Source organism: Leuresthes tenuis, unplaced genomic scaffold, assembly GCF_036924035.1.
Source record: "Leuresthes tenuis unplaced genomic scaffold, fLeuTen1.0.hap1 SCAF_4, whole genome shotgun sequence".
Taxonomy (NCBI): Eukaryota; Metazoa; Chordata; class Actinopteri; order Atheriniformes; family Atherinopsidae; genus Leuresthes; species Leuresthes tenuis.
Genome location: NW_027325358.1, coordinates 454,512 through 476,548, shown reverse-complemented (window position 1 = coordinate 476,548; position 22,037 = coordinate 454,512). Strand labels below are relative to the sequence as shown.

The 22,037-nt window shown below is 47.0% G+C and overlaps 1 protein-coding gene across 2 annotated transcripts in view; it reads left to right on the top strand.

Annotated features, from left to right (window-relative positions):
• Positions 1 to 22,037, top strand: part of LOC140305236 (spectrin beta chain, non-erythrocytic 1-like) — a 54,860-nt gene that overhangs the window by 20,930 nt on the left and 11,893 nt on the right. For both annotated transcript variants that reach the window (XM_072383996.1, XM_072383997.1), the window contains 19 exons: positions 2,082 to 2,233; positions 6,389 to 6,562; positions 7,301 to 7,392; positions 7,472 to 7,552; positions 7,638 to 7,753; positions 7,986 to 8,098; positions 10,395 to 10,582; positions 10,677 to 10,794; positions 10,889 to 11,047; positions 11,131 to 11,433; positions 11,513 to 11,666; positions 11,754 to 12,624; positions 12,702 to 12,839; positions 12,978 to 13,734; positions 17,659 to 17,861; positions 18,083 to 18,173; positions 19,896 to 20,042; positions 20,988 to 21,251; positions 21,338 to 21,562. In XM_072383996.1, the coding sequence (XP_072240097.1) occupies positions 2,082 to 2,233; positions 6,389 to 6,562; positions 7,301 to 7,392; positions 7,472 to 7,552; positions 7,638 to 7,753; positions 7,986 to 8,098; positions 10,395 to 10,582; positions 10,677 to 10,794; positions 10,889 to 11,047; positions 11,131 to 11,433; positions 11,513 to 11,666; positions 11,754 to 12,624; positions 12,702 to 12,839; positions 12,978 to 13,734; positions 17,659 to 17,861; positions 18,083 to 18,173; positions 19,896 to 20,042; positions 20,988 to 21,251; positions 21,338 to 21,562 (4,346 nt within the window). The remainder of the gene's footprint in view (positions 1 to 2,081; positions 2,234 to 6,388; positions 6,563 to 7,300; positions 7,393 to 7,471; positions 7,553 to 7,637; positions 7,754 to 7,985; positions 8,099 to 10,394; positions 10,583 to 10,676; positions 10,795 to 10,888; positions 11,048 to 11,130; positions 11,434 to 11,512; positions 11,667 to 11,753; positions 12,625 to 12,701; positions 12,840 to 12,977; positions 13,735 to 17,658; positions 17,862 to 18,082; positions 18,174 to 19,895; positions 20,043 to 20,987; positions 21,252 to 21,337; positions 21,563 to 22,037) is intronic.

The following is a 22,037-nucleotide window of genomic DNA, read 5'->3' as shown; positions in this document are numbered from 1 at the left end:
GATATATGCTCCCAGGAGCAGGAAGAAGGAGTTTTACGCTTCAGACGCCCTGATATATGCTCCCAGGAACAGGAAGAAGGAGTTTTACACTTCAGACCCCCTGATATATGCTCCCAGGAACAGGAAGAAGGAGTTTTACACTTCAGACGCCCTGATATCTGCTCCCAGGAACAGGAAGAAGGAGTTTTACACTTCAGACGCCCTGATATATGCTCCCAGGAGCAGGAAGAAGGAGTTTTACACTTCAGACGCCCTGATATCTGCTCCCAGGAGCAGGAAGAAGGAGTTTTACACTTCAGACGCCCTGATATCTGCTCCCAGGAACAGGAAGGAGTTTTACACTTCAGACGCCCTGATATATGCTCCCAGGAACAGGAAGAAGGAGTTTTACACTTCAGATGCCCTGATATATGCTCCCAGGAGCAGGAAGAAGGAGTTTTACACTTCAGACGCCCTGATATATGCTCCCAGGAACAGGAAGAAGGAGTTTTACACTTCAGACGCCCTGATATATGCTCCCAGGAACAGGAAGAAGGAGTTTTACACTTCAGACGCCCTGATATATGCTCCCAGGAACAGGAAGAAGGAGTTTTACACTATATGGAAGCTTTTAAGTTTGATATCTTGAGCAATCCCGAGTTAACTTCCCCCTCTATGGTTGTTGTTTTTGGGCTGACAGTAGACTGGTGGAGGAACACGATCAGCTGACTTTGATCAGGTTCCTCTGGGGGTGTTAATCTGAAATGTTCAGGTAGCTTTCATTATCCTTCCTGTTAGGTCATATGGATCAGGCGTCCCTCAGGATTTGAATCTCTGACTTGCTGGTTGTTAAAGGTTAAACAGACAGTTTAGTGCTGACACACCCAAACACCATAAACCGGCCATAAACACAGACTTCATCACTGGGTTTTATATTAAACTCACAGGTGAATTTTAATCAGTCTTCATCCTGCCTAAATGACGCTGAGGGTGCTTTGGATCGCAGAGACAATAAATCTGCATGTAGAACAATGAAAGTTTGTTTTTCTCTTCAAAGATAAACAGAAAAGCCTGAAATTGTTAGAGTCTTGGTGTAATACCAACCATTTGGCTAATTTTAGCCACATTGGAGCTCATTTTAGCCACATTGGAGCTCATTTTAGCCACACTGGAGCTCATTTTAGCCACACTGGAGCTCATTTTAGCCACACTGGAGCTCATTTTAGCCACATTGGAGCTCATTTTAGCCACACTGGAGCTCATTTTAGCCACATTGGAACTCATTTTAGCCACATTGGAGCTCATTTTAGCCACATTGGAGGCTCTATGGATGTTCTTTCCCATATGTCATAGTGTAAAACCTCTGGAAACACTGAAATATTCATCTCCTGATGATTGTAGTGTTGGGAAGTTCGACTCTATTTACTGAATCGGATCTTTTACTCTCGAACAATAAATTGAACGAATCTGTGAACGAGTCATTTTGCTCATTTTTCCAGCAGGTGGCGCTGTAGCCCCACTGTGGGCTTTGCACTAAAAGGTTCTAAACACTTAACACTGAAGGCAACATAGTTTGCTTCAGCTGAGCTGACAAAATTCAATACACAAAACGCCACAAACAATTCAAACCATGTGAAAACCTGGGAAAGCAAATCCACAATAAGGCGACTGTCTGCATCCTCCCTGCCTTTGTTGCTTAAAGCCCGACTTTAAAGACTCGGCAGCTGTCACCTGACAGCTGGTGGAGGACAAGTGAATGTAAAACTGATTTTGACAATTAGTAACACAATTAAGTGAGAAAAAAGTAAGAATAAGTTCCTTAAAATGTCACATGGTTCTTTTTGTGTCGTATTAGCTGTTTCAGAACCTTTCCAGGATTTTAGTAATAAAAGGCAGATTCGACACGGGCCGTTGTTGGCTAAGATGGTACGTATGGAGCCGGTTAAAAGAGGAAAAGCAGTCAGGTGGAATAAAGACGTGTATATGAAGGGGAATAACCGAACCTTAGCCCTTAAGAGAGGGTCCATCATGTGGTTTGACAGAGGTGCACGAGTCATGTTTCCTTTTGGGGTCTAACAGCCTCAACGTCTTTGTGTGTTCAGATGAACGTGAGGCGGTGCAGAAGAAGACCTTCACCAAGTGGGTCAACTCCCACCTGTCCAGAGTCTCCTGCAGGATCACGGACCTCTACATGGACCTGAGAGACGGACGCATGCTCATCAAGCTGCTGGAAGTCCTCTCCGGAGAGAAACTGGTAACATACACACTGAGCCTACTGAACACAGCCTGAACACAGTCTGAAGCTACTGAACACAGTCTGAACACAGTCTGAAGCTACTGAACACAGTCTGAACACAGTCTGAACACAGTCTGAACACAGTCTGAAGCTACTGAACACAGTCTGAACACAGTCTGAAGCTACTGAACACAGTCTGAAGCTACTGAACACAGTCTGAAGCTACTGAACACAGTCTGAACACAGTCTGAACACAGTCTGAACCTACTGAACACAGTCTGAACACAGTCTGAACACAGTCTGAAGCTACTGAACACAGTCTGAACACAGTCTGAACACAGTCTGAAGCTACTGAACACAGTCTGAACACAGTCTGAACACAGTCTGAAGCTACTGAACACAGTCTGAACACAGTCTGAACACAGTCTGAAGCTACTGAACACAGTCTGAACACAGTCTGAACACAGTCTGAAGCTACTGAACACAGTCTGAACACAGTCTGAACACAGTCTGAACACAGTCTGAAGCTACTGAACACAGCCTGAACACAGTCTGAACACAGTCTGAAGCTACTGAACACAGTCTGAACACAGTCTGAACACAGTCTGAACACAGTCTGAAGCTACTGAACACAGTCTGAAGCTACTGAACACAGTCTGAAGCTACTGAACACAGTCTGAACACAGTCTGAAGCTACTGAACACAGTCTGAAGCTACTGAACACAGTCTGAAGCTACTGAACTGAAGGGAAGTTTCTCTAATTTAATTTTCAAAAGAGCAAATAACCAAGAGGAGATGTGATTACGTGTGAAATTCCAGGTGGAGGTTGGGTTTTTGACACCTTAGACTTGATGTTGATGTTTGGTGAGGTAATAAAGCTAAAGTTTAGTTAGCAGCGAGCTAACAGCCTTCCATCTGAAGCAGTGGCTGCTGGGTAATGTAGTCTGTGAGCAGCGGGGATCATTGGTCAGGCTTTTCTCCTGATTTTATAATATGAAACTTGTTAAGTTGTTGGTCCAGTCGACTCGTCAGGGTTTCATTTAAACTTTTGAACTGGGCGTTTTGTTTGAGGACGTCACAACTGTTGTGTGAGAGTTTAACCAGGTGTGTCCCACTTCCTGTTTTCCTCCTGTCTGAGGTCAGAGGGGCACATTTGTTGGATTCAGACATCTAGATAAGATTGATTGAGCTGGCTGTGGTCCAGCCCCCCCCCCAAAAAAATCCACTCCTCTGAAACCCAAGGACACTCCAAGTTAACTTCCTCTGCTGCTTCCAAGGCTGAGACCACAGTTGGATTTCTCATAATCTGTGATCTCTGTGTTATTCCTCTTTGCTGCTGCCCTAATTTTCCCTTTTTATCGACAGTTTTAGAGAAAGTAGTTTTTACTCAGCTGGAAACATTTTTAATAAATCACGATGTAAATTAAACATTCCAGTCTGGTTTTACTGGTTTTAAGCCCCCAAACAGCACAGAGCTGCTCTTTTTACTGGTTTTAAGCCCCCAAACAGCACAGAGCTGCTCTTTTTACTGGTTTTAAGCCCCCAAACAGTACAAAGCTGCTCTTTTTACTGGTTTTAAGCCCCCAAACAGCACAGAGCTGCTCTTTTTACTGGTTTTAAGCCCCCAAACAGCACAGAGCTGCTCTTTTTACTGGTTTTAAGCCCCCAAACAGTACAAAGCTGCTCTTTTTACTGGTTTTAAGCCCCGAAACAGCACAAAGCTGCTCTTTTTACTGGTTTTAAGCCCCCAAACAGTACAAAGCTGCTCTTTTTACTGGTTTTAAGCCCCCAAACAGCACAGAGCTGCTCTTTTTACTGGTTTTAAGCCCCCAAACAGTACAAAGCTGCTCTTTTTACTGGTTTTAAGCCCCCAAACAGTACAAAGCTGCTCTTTTTACTGGTTTTAAGCCCCCAAACAGTACAAAGCTGCTCTTTTTACTGGTTTTAAGCCCCGAAACAGCACAAAGCTGCTCGTTTTACTGGTTTTAAGCCCCCAAACAGCACAGAGCTGCTCTTTTTACTGGTTTTAAGCCCCCAAACAGTACAGAGCTGCTCTTTTTACTGGTTTTAAGCCCCCAAACAGCACAGAACTGCTCTTTTTACTGGTTTTAAGCCCCCAAACAGTACAAAGCTGCTCTTTTTACTGGTTTTAAGCCCCCAAACAGTACAAAGCTGCTCTTTTTACTGGTTTTAAGCCCCCAAACAGCACAGAACTGCTCTTTTTACTGGTTTTAAGCCCCTAAACAGCACAGAACTGCTCTTTTTACTGGTTTTAAGCCCCCAAACAGTACAAAGCTGCTCTTTTTACTGGTTTTAAGCCCCCAAACAGCACAGAACTGCTCTTTTTACTGGTTTTAAGCCCCCAAACAGCACAGAGCTGCTCTTTTTACTGGTTTTAAGCCCCCAAACAGCACAGAACTGCTCTTTTTACTGGTTTTAAGCCCCCAAACAGTACAAAGCTGCTCTTTTTACTGGTTTTAAGCCCCCAAACAGCACAGAGCTGCTCTTTTTACTGGTTTTAAGCCCCCAAACAGTACAAAGCTGCTCTTTTTACTGGTTTTAAGCCCCCAAACAGTACAAAGCTGCTCTTTTTACTGGTTTTAAGCCCCCAAACAGTACAAAGCTGCTCTTTTTACTGGTTTTAAGCCCCCAAACAGCACAGAACTGCTCTTTTTACTGGTTTTAAGCCCCCAAACAGCACAGAACTGCTCTTTTTACTGGTTTTAAGCCCCCAAACAGCACAGAACTGCTCTTTTTACTGGTTTTAAGCCCCCAAACAGTACAAAGCTGCTCTTTTTACTGGTTTTAAGCCCCCAAACAGCACAGAACTGCTCTTTTTACTGGTTTTAAGCCCCCAAACAGTACAAAGCTGCTCTTTTTACTGGTTTTAAGCCCCCAAACAGCACAGAACTGCTCTTTTTACTGGTTTTAAGCCCCCAAACAGCACAGAACTGCTCTTTTTACTGGTTTTAAGCCCCCAAACAGCACAGAACTGCTCTTTTTACTGGTTTTAAGCCCCCAAACAGTACAAAGCTGCTCTTTTTACTGGTTTTAAGCCCCCAAACAGCACAGAACTGCTCTTTTAGATTCCAGCAGCCACTGCTTGATCGTCTGACTGAGATGAAGTCATGGATGAGCTTAAACTTCCTGAAGCTAAGTGAAAATAAGCTTACAGGAAATCTCTTGGTCCATTTTCTGGTAATTTTCTCAGTTTATATTTTGACAGTGCTCTTAATTTGAAAAGCCCTCAGTTGTCAGGTTACCAGTTAAAGACAAAGTAAAATCTCAACAGGAACATTAATAAAATTATGAAAGGTCTCTCCTGCTGGTGGAGTGTTTCAGTCTGTCTGAGCTTCATCAGGTACATGGAGTATCCTCACATCTATATGTCCAGGTGTCCAATCAGAGGACTGGATTCCAACTATATAGAAAAATACACCAACATACAGAGTGAAACTACAGATGATGATAGCAACACATCCGGCTTCACTTCAGAAAGGTCTGTCTTCAGGTTGGGGAGATTAAAAAAGAACTGAAATTTCTTGCATGAGGTTATTCTGATGATTGACCCATGATCCGTTACAGAGGAGAAGAGAGGCATTCTGGGTATTCAGACGCTGACGCCTCATGGACTGAATGTGATTCCGTCCAGTTGTTATCTTTGCTGGTTCGGTTATACTGAAGTGCTTGAGATCTCTTAGGTTCTGCTGGTGTTTGTGGACAGAAATGGTTCTTTTAATTCACACCTGTGCTGTCTGATGATGTCACCTGAGATCATTGAGGTCTGTGTGTCAGGAAACTGTTCGAAGTGGTCTGGATTTACGGTATTTATTGAATATAATCTGAATATAATCTGATGTCTTGGTCATAGGTTAGGTCAGATAGACTGAAAAGTAGTTTTTGTTAGCGGTGTGGGAGTTTGAATTTCTTCGCCTAATCGTCCTCCTGGCTCCGCCCCTCGGTTTTAGAGGGACAAGGTGCCCCTTTTCCTCAGGTCGTAGTGGTCATCCAGCCCATTACAGGAGCTTTTGGGGCCATTTGGATGGGCTGATGACCACTTCAACCAGAACTGGCTCCTTGTACCTGCTAAACAGAGGGCGGAGCTAAGGTCTGGGGAGGTTATCACGGCCTCACCCCCACACCTGGTGACTCTGGTCTGCTCTCTGCCTGCAGCCGAAGCCCACTAAAGGCCGGATGCGTATCCACTGTCTGGAGAACGTGGACAAAGCTCTGCAGTTCCTGAAGGAGCAGCGGGTTCACCTGGAGAACATGGGATCCCACGACATTGTGGATGGGAACCACAGACTGACGCTGGGCCTCATCTGGACCATCATCCTGCGTTTCCAGGTAACAACTGAGCTGCAGCAAAATCCCATAATCAGTAGGCAGCTGATCTGAGGCTTTCGTACCTGTGCAGGTGGATAAAAACTCTTTGAGCTCAGTCTGATTGGCTGACCTCCTCGTGTCAGTTATTAACCTGCACAGGTCAAAGTCCAGACTGCCTTATGTTTATTTAGGTCGGCATGGAAACCCAGTCCGGTGACATCACAAGGTTTGGGATCGGACTTTGACCTCCAACCTATCAGGACGATCTGTCACAAACATTCAGCGGTTCTGGTTCCTCAGATCAGCTGCTGAACCTTCAGAACCAGCACTTTCTGCTCCGGTTCAGGTCCAAGCAGCTGCAATGCCTTAGTTCAGAAAATGTTGAGTCATGTGATCTGTGTCTGAAGTTCAGTGTTTTAGCAGGACACGGAAAGTCGTTAAACACTCGTCTGCTGATCCGATCACGAGGGAGCTGCAGGAGTTCTGATCCGCCTTTAACTGCTCGACCCAAACTGTGAAAGCGTAGCTGCATGTTTGAAATATCACTGATCAGTTCACTCACATCACATCTTTACAGAACCAACCTGATGAGAAAAATCACATCATAAAACTTTTCCCGCATCTTTTACTCTTCATTAGAATCATCCACAGAAACAATGAGAATCGGATCTTTTCAGCAGCACTTTAAGACGCGTATCCATGTTAACGAAGCAGCTGTCAGACAGGTGGAGGTGTAACTTGGTGTCTCTGGTGTCTCAGATTCAGGACATCAGTGTGGAGACTGAAGACAACAAAGAGAAACGCTCAGCCAAAGACGCTTTGCTGCTGTGGTGTCAGATGAAGACGGCCGGGTGAGACTCTTCATCCTGCTGCTGATGATGAAGAAGAAGAAGACTCAGACTGACCTCTGCCTCCTTTCCTCTTCCTCAGGTATCCCAACGTCAACATCCATAACTTCAGCACCAGCTGGAGAGACGGCATGGCCTTCAATGCCCTCATCCACAAGCACAGGTGAGGTCCCGGTCGCTGCCCTCAGGTGTGTTACGTCTCCAGGTGTGTTGCTTTGTGGAAACAGCTGTTTGTTTGTTGCTTTCAGGCCTGATCTAATTGACTTTGACAAACTGAAGAAGTCCAACGCTCACTACAACCTGCAGAATGCTTTCAACCTGGCAGAGCAGCACCTGGGCCTCACCAAGCTGCTGGACCCAGAGGGTACTGACCCGTTCACGCAGCATCCGTACACACCGGCGGGGTTAACTCTGACTTTCTCTGAGCCGATGACGTGACCCTCTTCTTTAAAACCAGATTTCTTTATTGGTCTCAGTTATTGTCTTTGTTGGGATTTTTCTGAGTTTCTTTTATAACTTCCTTATAAAGAATTCTGATCATGATTCAGAGAGGCTCCGCCCTTCTCTGGCCTGATGTCCTTGTGTTTGTGCTGCAGATATCAGTGTGGACCACCCAGACGAGAAGTCGGTCATCACCTACGTGGTGACGTATTACCACTATTTCTCCAAGATGAAGGCTCTGAAGGTGGAGGGCAAACGAATTGGAAAGGTCAGACACATCTTCCAAATCTGGTTCTGTTTTAGTGTTTTAGTTCACTCACCTGCTACTCCAAAGACGTATTTGGACAGAACCGTTCAGGCTTTCTCTTAGGGTAACGGGGAATGGGGGGCTCCCCTGAACAAGAACATAACTGACTCAGAATTATGTTATTGTGTCGTAGAGACTGACATTAGAGCTGTCGTTTTTATGTTTGAAATGTCTCTTTAGGGCCCGAGCTGCAAGGAGTTATTATTATTCTTTGCACAAAACTCATGAAACTCGGCAGGGACACCAGTCGTGGGGGGGGGCTCTCTAGCGCCACCTACAACACTGCAATAACGAATGGGGTCACTTTGCCGTACCCTGACGAAACTCGGTACACATCTCCGTCACACCCAGACACACAAAAAAGCCGATGGACACCATGGTGGCAGGTCCACAGGAAGTCGGCCATTTTGAGTGGAACCTCACATTTGATCAAACTCCTCCTACACATTTCATGCTACAGGCTTCAAACTTGGCCGTGTTACTCTTCAGTCAAGGGGGACTGAAAGTTATGGAAACCTTTCTCAAACCTTAAAGGGTGTCGCCATGGCGAAGCCTCAAAGATCGACGACTGGCCATTGCTCGCCATGAAAAACAAATAAGCTTTAACTCCCACAACATCATCCAATCTACCCCAGACTTCAGAGGCTGCACTTGGGCTCCACCCAGAACGCATACATATGCCCAAACTGACACATGCTTATTGCGCCACCTGCTGGTGGCCATAGACGTCCCTTTTTACGTCCGGCGGTACTACCCGACGTGCGCATGTGTGGGGGCCCGTTCATGGATGCTCGCAGCTTTAATTTTATTTTGTAATGGTGGGTTCAACCACTGGCTGTCAGGTCCAGTGACTGTAGAAGTTTGGGGGCAGATATTTCGACATCACCAAAACACCAAAGTTTAGGGTCTGCTACCGCCATCATCAGTGACAAAAAACATTTTTTATTTTCAATTAAACATAAACTTTTATCATCAGAATTAACTTAAAGGTCTTAAGACTATATGGAGCCATTTTCAGACCTGAAATCTATTGGAGGAGTTTGTTAAAATGTAACGTGTGTAAAATGCCATCTTTGAACCAAAATGGCCGACTTCCTGTTTGTGTTTGTGTCTCCAAGAGGATTGATGCATTCTATAATAACGGCAAGGTTCATGAATTTCCCAGAACTGCAGTTACGGGGCAGCCACAGTAGGTGGCGATTTAGAGGCATTTAGCCTCAAACATGTCCAACAACAAGTAGCCAAATGACTGTGAGAGACAAGAGAGGCAATGGAGGGGTTATAGTTCCCCAACACATCACCTCAGTGTTACTCTGAGTCAGATCACAGCCAGGTCTTCCTGTCCTTCAGCTCAGCAGAGGGTGATCTAACCCTAACCCGTGTAGAGCTGGATGTCATCAGCAAAGCAGAGGAATGGGATGTTCTGTCTCCTAAAGATGGACCTCAAAGGCAGCACATAGAAAGAAAAATAACTCAAAACAGACCCCTGAGGCACTCCACAGGTGAGGGGTGCTGTTGTGGAGGAACATTCTCCAACATGAACAGAAAAACCCGAAAGGTCTGAACAAACTCAACAGTCTGACCTTTTGTCACAGTTTCTTCATCTTTGTGGGTGTTTTTCTGAAAGTCTTTGCAGATATCTTTAGTTTATTATGTGTTTAACTGGTCAGACACATCTTCCAAATCTGCCACACGGCTGTTCTTCATGTGGGAGCAGAAAAACGCACGATTATCCTCCATAGTGCCTACAGTGTGGTCATAAAAAAGATGGGGAGGGGAGGTCCTCTAAGAGACGTAAGAAAAAGTCACTTTAAGCCAAAGAGCTGGAAGGCTCCTTCAAACCAGATGAGAGACAAAACAGTGGAAAAGAAACACAAATACTGGACCTATGAGAGCTACTGGACCTTCACCCCGATAGTACTTACTTTGTAAAGTTGCCGGTGAAACGTCATCTCTGTAGTTTCTTTAGGTTTCTTTGGTCCAAACTGTTCTCCAGGTTTCTCCTCGGCTCGAGTTCTTTGGTCCAAACTGTTCTCCAGGTTTCTCCTCGGCTCGAGTTCTTTGGTCTAAACTGTTCTCCAGGTTTCTCCTCGGCTCGAGTTCTTTGGTCCAAACTGTTCTCCAGGTTTCTCCTCGGCTCGAGTTCTTTGGTCCAAACTGTTCTCCAGGTTTCTCCTCGGCTCGGGTCGTAAATATGTTGCCTCATTGTTGGGTTCTGCTCCACTGTTGGCACCACAGAGTCTCTGCTGTCTTCCAGGTTCTGGATAACGCCATTGAGACGGAGAAGATGATCGAGAAGTACGAGTCGCTGGCCTCAGACCTGCTGGAGTGGATCGAACAGACCATCATCATCCTCAACAACAGGAAGTTCGCCAACTCTCTGATGGGCGTCCAGCAGCAGCTGCAGGCCTTCAACACCTACCGCACCGTGGAGAAGCCCCCCAAGTCAGAGCCTCTGCCTCCACCCTCTGCCCTGGTCCTGCTCTCATTATTACAGTAACCCCGGCTGCATCTAATGCAATCTGTCTGACTTCCTCAGGTTCACGGAGAAGGGGAACCTGGAGGTTCTCCTCTTCACCATCCAGAGTAAGATGAGAGCGAACAACCAGAAGGTCTACATGCCCCGTGAGGGAAAACTCATCTCAGACATCAACAAGGTCAGAGCTGCTCTGGAGCTGCTTCTACTGCGATGTAATTTCAGCATCTGTTTAACAGGAAGGGGCGGGTTGGACTTAACATTTGATTTTACAGGCCTGGGAGCGCCTGGAGAAGGCGGAGCATGAGCGGGAGCTGGCTCTGAGGACGGAGCTGATTCGTCAGGAGAAGCTGGAACAGCTGGCCAGACGCTTCGACCGCAAGGCAGCCATGAGGGAGACCTGGCTCAGCGAAAACCAGAGGCTGGTGTCTCAGGTGAGAAGCTTCAGCGGTGACTCACCTGTGTAACTCACCTGTCTTCTGTCTTCACGAACCTGCCGCCTCCTTTCTGTCTCCAGGACAACTTTGGTTTCGACCTTCAGGCCGTCGAGGCGGCCACCAAGAAGCACGAGGCGATAGAGACGGACATCGCTGCGTACGAGGAGCGAGTCCAGGCCGTGGTTGCTGTGGCGAAGGAGCTGGAGGTGGAGCACTACCACGACATCAAACGCATCGCAGCCAGAAAGGATAACGTGATCCGGCTGTGGGAGTACCTGCTGGAGCTGCTGAAGGCCCGCAGACTGAGGCTGGAGAAGAACCTGGGCCTGCAGAGGGTCTTCCAGGAGATGCTCTACATCATGGACTGGATGGACGAGATGAAGGTACACCGGCGAGCACACGAAGGCTCAGAAACACCATCACTGCAGCTCTAACTGCCCCCCCTCCCCCTTTGTGCTCCAGATGTTGCTGCTGTCTCAGGATTACGGGAAGCATCTGCTGGGTGTGGAGGACCTGCTGCAGAAACATGCCCTGGTGGAGACTGACATCGCCATCCAGGCCGACAGAGTGAAGGCCGTCACCACCAACGCCAACAAGCACTCGGTCACTGACAGCGGTGAGCGGCTCCGTTGGTCCTCAAGCTGAGAAGCTTCAGTCGCCTTCTTTCTGTCTCATGTATTTATAAATCCTTTTTCCTGTTCAGGCTACAAACCCTGCGACCCTCAGGTCATCCAGGACCGGGTGGCCCACCTGGAGTTCTGCTACCAGGAGCTGACCCAGCTGGCTGCTGAGCGCCGCGCCCGTCTGGAGGAGTCTCGCAGACTCTGGAAGTTTTTCTGGGAGATGGCGGAGGAGGAGGGTTGGATCCGTGAGAAAGAGCAGATCCTGTCATCGCTGGAGCACGGGAAGGACCTGACGGGGGCGGTGCGCCTCCTCAGTCAGCAGCGCGCCCTGGAGGACGAGATGAGCGGGCGCGCCGGCCACCTGCAGCACACCATCGCTGAGGGCCAGGCCATGGTGCAGGCTGGTCACTTTGGCGCCGCTAAGATCCAGGAGCGCATCTCTGACCTGCAGGCTCAGTGGGCGGCGCTAGAGAAGCTCGCCGCCATGAGGAAGAAGAGGCTGGAGGAAGCTCTGGCCTTGCACCAGTTTCAGGCCGATGCCGATGATGTTGACGCCTGGACGCTGGACGCGCTGCGCATCGTCTCCAGCGGAGAGACGGGCCACGATGAATTCTCCACCCAGGCGCTGGTGAGGAAGCATAAAGACGCCGCAGCTGAGGTGGCGAGCTACAGGCCGGTTATCGACTCGCTTCACGAGCAGGCCGCCTCCCTTCCCAAGGAGGTGGCGGAGTCAGAAGATGTGCGCGGGCGGCTGGCCGGCATCGAGGAACGCTACAAGGAGGTGGCAGAGCTGACGAAGCTGAGGAAGCAGGCGCTGCAGGACGCACTGGCGCTTTACAAAATGTTCAGTGAGGCCGACGCCTGCGAGGTGTGGATCGATGAGAAGGAGCAGTGGCTGAACAGCATGGAGATCCCCGAAAAACTGGAGGACCTGGAGGTCATCCAGCACCGGTAGGACCGCAGGGCGCTGCACAAATGCATCTCTGTGAGGTGGGACTGAACTCATGTAGACTCTGTTCTCCCTGCAGGTTTGAGAGTCTGGAGCCAGAGATGAACAACCAGGCATCTCGCGTCGCTGTGGTGAACCAGATCGCCCGGCAGCTGATTCACAGCGGCCACCCGAGCGAGAAGGACATCAAGACTCAGCAGGACAAACTCAACAACAGGTAAGGGCTGACTGAAGCCAAACACACCCCTCAAAGGACTTGACTGGTAAAAAAAACATAAAGCTGTCATAGAGTCTGTTTCCTCTGAGGGAATAGCCTGAAACCAGACCTTTTGATGATTCTCCTCTCTGCCTCCAGGTGGAGCCAGTTCCGAGACCTGGTGGACCAGAAGAAAGACTCCCTGCACTCAGCTCTGGGTGTGCAGAACTACCACCTCGACTGCAACGAGACCAAGTCCTGGATCAAAGAGAAGACCAAAGTCATCGAGTCCACCCAGGAGCTGGGGAACGACCTCACTGGGGTCATGGCCCTGCAACGCAAACTGACTGGCATGGAGCGTGACTTGGCTGCCATCGAAGATAAGCTGGGCGATCTGCGAAGTGAGGCCAAGCGGCTGGCCGAGGAGCACCCTGATCAGGCCAAGGCCATCACAGGCCGCCTGGCTGAGATCACCGCCGTCTGGGAGGAAATGAAGACCACTCTGAAGAACCGCGAGGAGTCTCTGGGTGAAGCCAGGAAGCTGCAACAGTTCCTGCGCGAGCTGGACGACTTCCAGTCCTGGCTGTCTCGCACTCAGACAGCCATCGCCTCAGAGGACATGCCCAACACGCTGGCCGAGGCTGAGAAACTGATGGCCCAACACGAGGGCATCAAGAATGAGATCCAGAACTACGAGGAAGACTACCAGAAGATGCGGGACATGGGAGAGATGGTGACGCAGGGCCAGACAGACGCGCAGTACATGTTCCTGCGGCAGAGGCTGCAGGCGCTCGACACCGGCTGGAACGAGCTGCACAAGATGTGGGAGAACCGGCAGAACCTGCTGTCCCAGTCCCACGCTTACCAGCTGTTCCTGAGGGACACCAAGCAGGCCGAGGCCTTCCTCAACAACCAGGTAAACCAAGAACCCTGGAGGTCATTGCATTCCAGGGCTCTGTAACAAAATACAGCACATCTAGTCCAAATACAGCACATCTAGTCCAAATACAGCACATCTAGTCCTTATACAGCACATCTAGTCCAAGTACAGCACATCTAGTCCAAATACAGCACATCTAGTCCAAATACAGCACATCTAGTCCAAATACAGCACATCTAGTTCTTATACAGCACATCTAGTCCAAATACAGCACATCTAGTCCAAATACAGCACATCTAGTCCAAATACAGCACATCTAGTCCAAGTACAGCACATCTAGTCCAAGTACAGCACATCTAGTCCTTATACAGCATATCTAGCCCTTATACAGCACATCTAGTCCAAATACAGCACATCTAGTCCAAATACAGCACATCTAGTCCTTATACAGCACATCTAGTCCTTATACAGCACATCTAGTCCTTATACAGCACATCTAGTCCTTATACAGCACATCTAGTCCAAATACAGCACATCTAGTCCAAATACAGCACATCTAGTCCTTATACAGCACATCTAGTCCTAATACAGCACATCTAGTCCTAATACAGCACATCTAGTCCTTATACAGCACATCTAGTCCTAATACAGCACATCTAGTCCAAATACAGCACATCTAGTCCTTATACAGCACATCTAGTCCTTATACAGCACATCTAGTCCTTATACAGCACATCTAGTCCAAATACAGCACATCTAGTCCTTATACAGCACATCTAGTCCTTATACAGCACATCTAGTCCTAATACAGCACATCTAGTCCTAATACAGCACATCTAGTCCTTATACAGAACATCTAGTCCAAATACAGCACATCTAGTCCTTATACAGCACATCTAGTCCTTATACAGCACATCTAGTCCAAATACAGCACATCTAGTCCAAGTACAGCACATCTAGTCCTTATACAGCACATCTAGTCCAAATACAGCACATCTAGTCCTTATACAGCACATCTAGTCCTAATACAGCACATCTAGTCCTAATACAGCACATCTAGTCCTTATACAGAACATCTAGTCCAAATACAGCACATCTAGTCCTTATACAGCACATCTAGTCCTTATACAGCACATCTAGTCCAAATACAGCACATCTAGTCCTAATACAGCACATCTAGTCCTAATACAGCACATCTAGTCCTTATACAGCACATCTAGTCCTAATACAGCACATCTAGTCCAAGTACAGCACATCTAGTGCTTATACAGCACATCTAGTCCTAATACAGCACATCTAGTCCTTATACAGCACATCTAGTCCAAATACAGCACATCTAGTCCTTATACAGCACATCTAGTCCTTATACAGCACATCTAGTCCTAATACAGCACATCTAGTCCTAATACAGCACATCTAGTGCTTATACAGCACATCTAGTCCTAATACAGCACATCTAGTCCAAATACAGCACATCTAGTCCTTATACAGCACATCTAGTCCTTATACAGCACATCTAGTCCTTATACAGCACATCTAGTCCAAATACAGCACATCTAGTCCTTATACAGCACATCTAGTCCTTATACAGCACATCTAGTCCTAATACAGCACATCTAGTCCTAATACAGCACATCTAGTCCTAATACAGCACATCTAGTCCTTATACAGAACATCTAGTCCAAATACAGCACATCTAGTCCTTATACAGCACATCTAGTCCTTATACAGCACATCTAGTCCTAATACAGCACATCTAGTCCTTATACAGCACATCTAGTCCTTATACAGCACATCTAGTCCTTATACAGCACATCTAGTCCAAATACAGCACATCTAGTCCTAATACAGCACATCTAGTCCTAATACAGCACATCTAGTCCTTATACAGCACATCTAGTCCTAATACAGCACATCTAGTCCAAATACAGCACATCTAGTCCTTATACAGCACATCTAGTCCTTATACAGCACATCTAGTCCTTATACAGCACATCTAGTCCTTATACAGCACATCTAGTCCTAATACAGCACATCTAGTCCTAATACAGCACATCTAGTCCTTATACAGCACATCTAGTCCTTATACAGCACATCTAGTCCTTATACAGCACATCTAGTCCAAATACAGCACATCTAGTCCTTATACAGCACATCTAGTCCTAATACAGCACATCTAGTCCTTATACAGCACATCTAGTCCTTATACAGCACATCTAGTCCTTATACAGAACATCTAGTCCAAATACAGCACATCTAGTCCTTATACAGCACATCTAGTCCTTATACAGCACATCTAGTCCTAATACAGCACATCTAGTCCTTATACAGCACATCTAGTCCTTATACAGCACATCTAGTCCTTATACAGCACATCTGGTCCTTATACAGCACATCTAGTCCTTATACAGCACATCTAGTCCTTATACAGCACATCTAGTCCTTATACAGAACATCTAGTCCAAATACAGCACATCTAGTCCTTATACAGCACATCTAGTCCTTATACAGCACATCTAGTCCTTATACAGCACATCTAGTCCTTATACAGCACATCTAGTCCTTATACAGCACATCTAGTCCTTATACAGCACATCTAGTCCTAATACAGCACATCTAGTCCAAATACAGCACATCTAGTCCTAATACAGCACATCTAGTCCTTATACAGCACATCTAGTCCTTATACAGCACATCTAGTCCTAATACAGCACATCTAGTCCTAATACAGCACATCTAGTCCTTATACAGCACATCTAGTCCTTATACAGCACATCTAGTCCTTATACAGCACATCTAGTCCTTATACAGCACATCTAGTCCTTATACAGCACATCTAGTCCTAATACAGCACATCTAGTCCTTATACAGCACATCTAGTCCAAATACAGCACATCTAGTCCTTATACAGCACATCTAGTCCTTATACAGCACATCTAGTCCTAATACAGCACATCTAGTCCTTATACAGCACATCTAGTCCTTATACAGCACATCTAGTCCTTATACAGCACATCTAGTCCTTATACAGCACATCTAGTCCTAATACAGCACATCTAGTCCTTATACAGCACATCTAGTCCAAATACAGCACATCTAGTCCTAATACAGCACACCTAGTCCTTATACAGCACATCTAGTCCTTATACAGCACATCTAGTCCTAATACAGCACATCTAGTCCTTATACAGCACATCTAGTCCAAATACAGCACATCTAGTCCTAATACAGCACATCTAGTCCTTATACAGCACATCTAGTCCTTATACAGCACATCTAGTCCAAATACAGCACATCTAGTGCTTATACAGCACATCTAGTCCTAATACAGCACATCTAGTCCTTATACAGCACATCTAGTCCTTATACAGCACATCTAGTCCAAATACAGCACATCTAGTCCTTATACAGCACATCTAGTCCAAATACAGCACATCTAGTCCTTATACAGCACATCTAGTCCAAATACAGCACATCTAGTCCTTATACAGCACATCTAGTCCAAATACAGCACATCTAGTCCAAATACAGCACATCTAGTGCTTATACAGCACATCTAGTCCTAATACAGCACATCTAGTCCAAATACAGCACATCTAGTGCTTATACAGCACATCTAGTCCAAATACAGCACATCTAGTGCTTATACAGCACATCTAGTCCTAATACAGCACATCTAGTCCTTATACAGCACATCTAGTCCAAATACAGCACATCTAGTCCTTATACAGCACATCTAGTCCAAATACAGCACATCTAGTCCTTATACAGCACATCTAGTCCTTATACAGCACATCTAGTCCACATCTTCTTACAGACCAAAAGCCTCATAATGCTTTTAACTGACCTGTGTGGACATTCAGGTCCTCAGAGGAGCCTTACGGCTGATATTTGTGACTCTGAGCTCCTGTAGTTTCACCAGCTGAGTTATCCTCTGACCCGAGTCTCTTTTTCCTTCAGGAATACGTCCTGGCCCACACCGAGATGCCGACCACTCTGGAGGCCGCCGAGGCTGCCATTAAGAAGCAAGAGGACTTCATGACCACCATGGACGCCAACGAGGAAAAGATCAACGGTGTGGTGGAGGCGGGCCGGCGGCTGGCCAGCGATGGAAACATCAACACCGATCGCATCCAGGAGCGAGTCGCCTCCATCGACGACAGGTGGCTTCACATTAGCTTTTCATGAGAATAAACTCTTCATTCGGTCGCTGTTCAGGAACTTTTGATCATTTTCATCACGTCTTTCTACTCAGATCTGGTGATTAGGTTGTAAATGATAAGAAACGGTTCGTTATTAGTGAACAGGTCATTGTGGATAATCACTGTTAGCCTGCTTCTACCGGCTCTTTCTGTCCCGCTCTGACGGCTCCTCCATGTTCCAGACACAAGAAGAACAGGGAGGCAGCGGTGGAGCTGCTGATGAGACTGAAGGACAACCGCGACCTGCAGAAGTTCCTGCAGGACTGTCAGGAGGTCAGTCTCACTCACTATTAGAAAATATGGGAAAAACTATGGGAAAAATAATCGATTCTAAGATGCATCGCGATTCGTCCTTGCACGACCCCCCCCCCTTTATTATATTATTTTTCTAGCTGCACTTGCACAGTAAAGTAGAGCAGAGCTGCAGAACGTGCGTCAATGCAACGGCAGAAATGGCGGGCGGGGATACGGCGCGAACCACACGAGTAATCAAACATGTCCCGATAGATCGGACGTTTGGGCTAACTTTGGCTAATTTGGGCTAACTTCGGCTAATTTGGGCTAATTCGGGCTAACTTCGGCTAATTTGGGCTAACTTTGGCTAATTTGGGCTAACTTCGGCTAATTTGGGCTAACTTCGGGCTAACTTCGGCTAATTTGGGCTAACTTCGGCTAATTTGGGCTAATTCGGGCTAACTTCGGCTAATTCGGGCTAACTTCGGCTAATTTGGGCTAATTCGGGCTAACTTCGGCTAATTTGGGCTAACTTCGGCTAATTTGGGCTAACTTCGGCTTTTATGAACTTGACGGGAAGCTTGAGAAGACGCACGCTGTTTGTAAAGTCTGCCACACGAAAAAACAGCGAGCACTTTGCCGTCCGCTGCGGAGAGAGCGAAGAGGAACACCTGTTCTGTTGCATGCCTCATTTCTAAGGATCTGCGGCGCTGTTCGGTGGCAGAAAATATCGTGTTTCGCTGCCTCCTGAAGACACTTGAGCCTCGGTACAACCTGCCGACAGGAAGAGACGTCCCAGAAACCGCCGTAGTATCAGACACAAAATGAAAAAACAGAAACAGTTGGGATGGATACGCTGAAAGACAAAGAAAAACAGTGAGAAGCAGCGAGTGATCAGCTTCCTGTTACCGACACCTGGTGGAACTCTAACCTCCCACCCATCAGGACTGTTGGCCGCGGTTTAACATGTATTCAGAGTTACAGATTCGTCTCATGAGCGAACACGTTGGAATGGCTCACGATCTCATGATAATTACCAAGCTGGTGTGCTTTATGAGTTCCACACTCAAAAAGGGATAAACCCAAATAATACTAAACCCAAATTATACTAAACCCAAATTATACTAAACCCAAATAATACTAAACCCAAATGATACTAAACCCAAATAATACTAAACCCAAATAATACTAAACCCAAATTATACTAAACCCAAATAATACTAAACCCAAATTATACTAAACCCAAATAATACTAAACCCAAATTATACTAAACCCAAATTATACTAAACCCAAATAATACTAAACCCAAATAATACTAAACCCAAATTATACTAAACCCAAATAATACTAAACCCAAATTATACTAAACCCAAATGATACTAAACCCAAATTATACTAAACCCAAATAATACTAAACCCAAATAATACTAAACCCAAATAATACTAAACCCAAATAATACTAAACCCAAAGGAGTGTGTGTAAGTCAGCCAGAGACTGTAAAGTTTTCCTCTTTCAAGGCCCAGATGTCCTGGATCGTGCCGACAGTTGAGCTTTTATGTTTCTGTATTTATCAGACGCTTTTATCCAAAGCGACTTACAGGCAGGCAGGTAGGGGGTCTTGCCTAAGGACCGGAGGTAATACCTTTCATGTGGGGATTTGAACCCAGGTCTCCTACATGAAAGGTGGCACCACTGCACCATCCAGCCCCACTGAGCTTTTATTTCTCTGCTGGTGAGCCTCTGTTGTGTCTCTGCGCAGCTGTCTCTGTGGATCAGCGAGAAGATGCTGACGGCGCAGGACATGACCTACGACGAGGCCAGGAACCTGCACAGCAAGTGGCTGAAGCACCAGGCCTTCATGGCCGAGCTGCAGTCCAACAAGGAGTGGCTGGACAAGATCCAGAAGGTACCAGGGGGTTCTGACCGGGCTGTGTTCAGAGTGAAGACTCCAACAGCTCCGTGAAGACGCTTTACGTCCGTTTCTGAACTTGTTTTTATGTCCTGTTTATCAGTGATGAAACTAACTTCTGTTATTAGCATGAGTGCATCATGAAAACTGCTGAAAACAGAGCTGAAGATAAAAAGTTAGCAGAAAATCAGCTGTTTTCCTGCAGGTTCAGTTTTAGCTTCATATCTTTCAGATGGTTCACATTCGAAGCGTCAGAAAGAGCCGTACTCCCTGACTTTCAGCTTCAATCAGTGTGAGTGAAACTGAAAGAAATAAGGAGTTGGTTCAGCCGGGCGCTTAAAGAACATGATATTAGTTTCTGTTTTGATCGATCTTGGTCACGATAGTTTGTTCATTTCCAAAGTAAACTGACAGCATAAAAGAGTCTGAACACATCTTCTGGGCTGATTCTGTCGTATTAATCTGTTCTTTTTTACTGACTCTGAACGACTTCCACATACCTCCTGTAGTGGGAGCTGTTTGCTCCACAATCTGGGAAGATAACGTTCAGTCTCAGGCTCTCAGGCTCAGTTATAACTTTATAACGCAGCTAAAAACAATCCCACAGAACTCTCCTTAAATCTGCACAAGTTTTTAAAGCGGAACAACCTGAGGTATGATTATGCTAATCAGCCCTGCAGACTGCTGCTCAAAGTCTGCGTTAGCGTCCCACTTCAGTGGGATATATCCACTGAATATGCTCGAGGCTGCAGGTGCTGTTCTGCACATTCAAAGCAGAAATTCCCTCATAAAACAGATGAAAACGTCTCGTACACAGAGAGGGGCTACAGTAAGATAGCTGAACTGAGAGCATTAAATGCTGAGTCCTCTGGGCAGTTTCCAGTGTGAGTGATGTGTGCAAACCGAGAGGATCCGCCATAGCTGACTGTCCCCTGGCTTCAGGACGGGATGCTGCTGGTGTCGGAGAAGCCAGAGACGGAGGCGGTGGTGCAGGAGAAGCTGTCGGAGCTCCACACCATGTGGGAGAAGCTGGAGTCCACCACGCAGACCAAAGCTCAGTGCCTGTTCGACGCCAACAAGGCCGAGCTGTTCACGCAGAGCTGCGCTGACCTCGACAAGTGGCTGGCGGGCCTGGAGGGCCAGATCCAGTCCGACGACTACGGCAAAGACCTGACGTCCGTCAACATCCTGCTGAAGAAACAGCAGGTACGGCACCCCCCCCACAGCGTTACTCTGTTAGTGAGCGCGGCCGCAGGCAGCGTCATACTGAGTCTGGCTGTGTCCTCGCTCAGATGCTGGAGAACCAGGTGGAGGTGCGGCAGAGGGAGGTGGTGGAGCTGCAGAGCCAGGTGAAGGCGCTGGGTCAGGAGGTGAAGGACACAGACGAGGTGGACGGGCGGAGGCAGGTGGTGGAGAAGAAGTTCCAGGAGCTCCTGGAGCCGCTGCGGCGCCGCAAGAACTTCCTGGTGGCGTCCAGAGAAGTTCACCAGTTCAACCGGGACATCGAGGATGAGATTGTACGTACCCCCCCCCATAATGTTTGGGACAGGTGTGTTCCAGGTGTGTTCCAGGTGTGTTCCAGGTGTGTTCCAGGTGTGTGTGTGTGGTTCCTCAGGTGTGTTCCAGGTGTGTTCCAGGTGTGTTCCAGGTGTGTTCCAGGTGTGTGTGTGTGGTTCCTCAGGTGTGTTCCAGGTGTGTTCCAGGTGTGTTCCAGGTGTGTTCCAGGTGTGTGTGTGTGGTTCCTCAGGTGTGTTCCAGGTGTGTTCCAGGTGTGTTCCAGGTGTAGTTCCTCAGGTGTGTTCCAGGTGTGTTCCAGGTGTGTGTGGTTCCTCAGGTGTGTTCCAGGTGTGTTCCAGGTGTGTTCCAGGTGTGTGTGTGTGGTTCCTCAGGTGTGTTCCAGGTGTGTTCCAGGTGTGTTCCAGGTGTGGTTCCTCAGGTGTGTTCCAGGTGTGTTCCAGGTGTGTGTGGTTCCTCAGGTGTGTTCCAGATGTG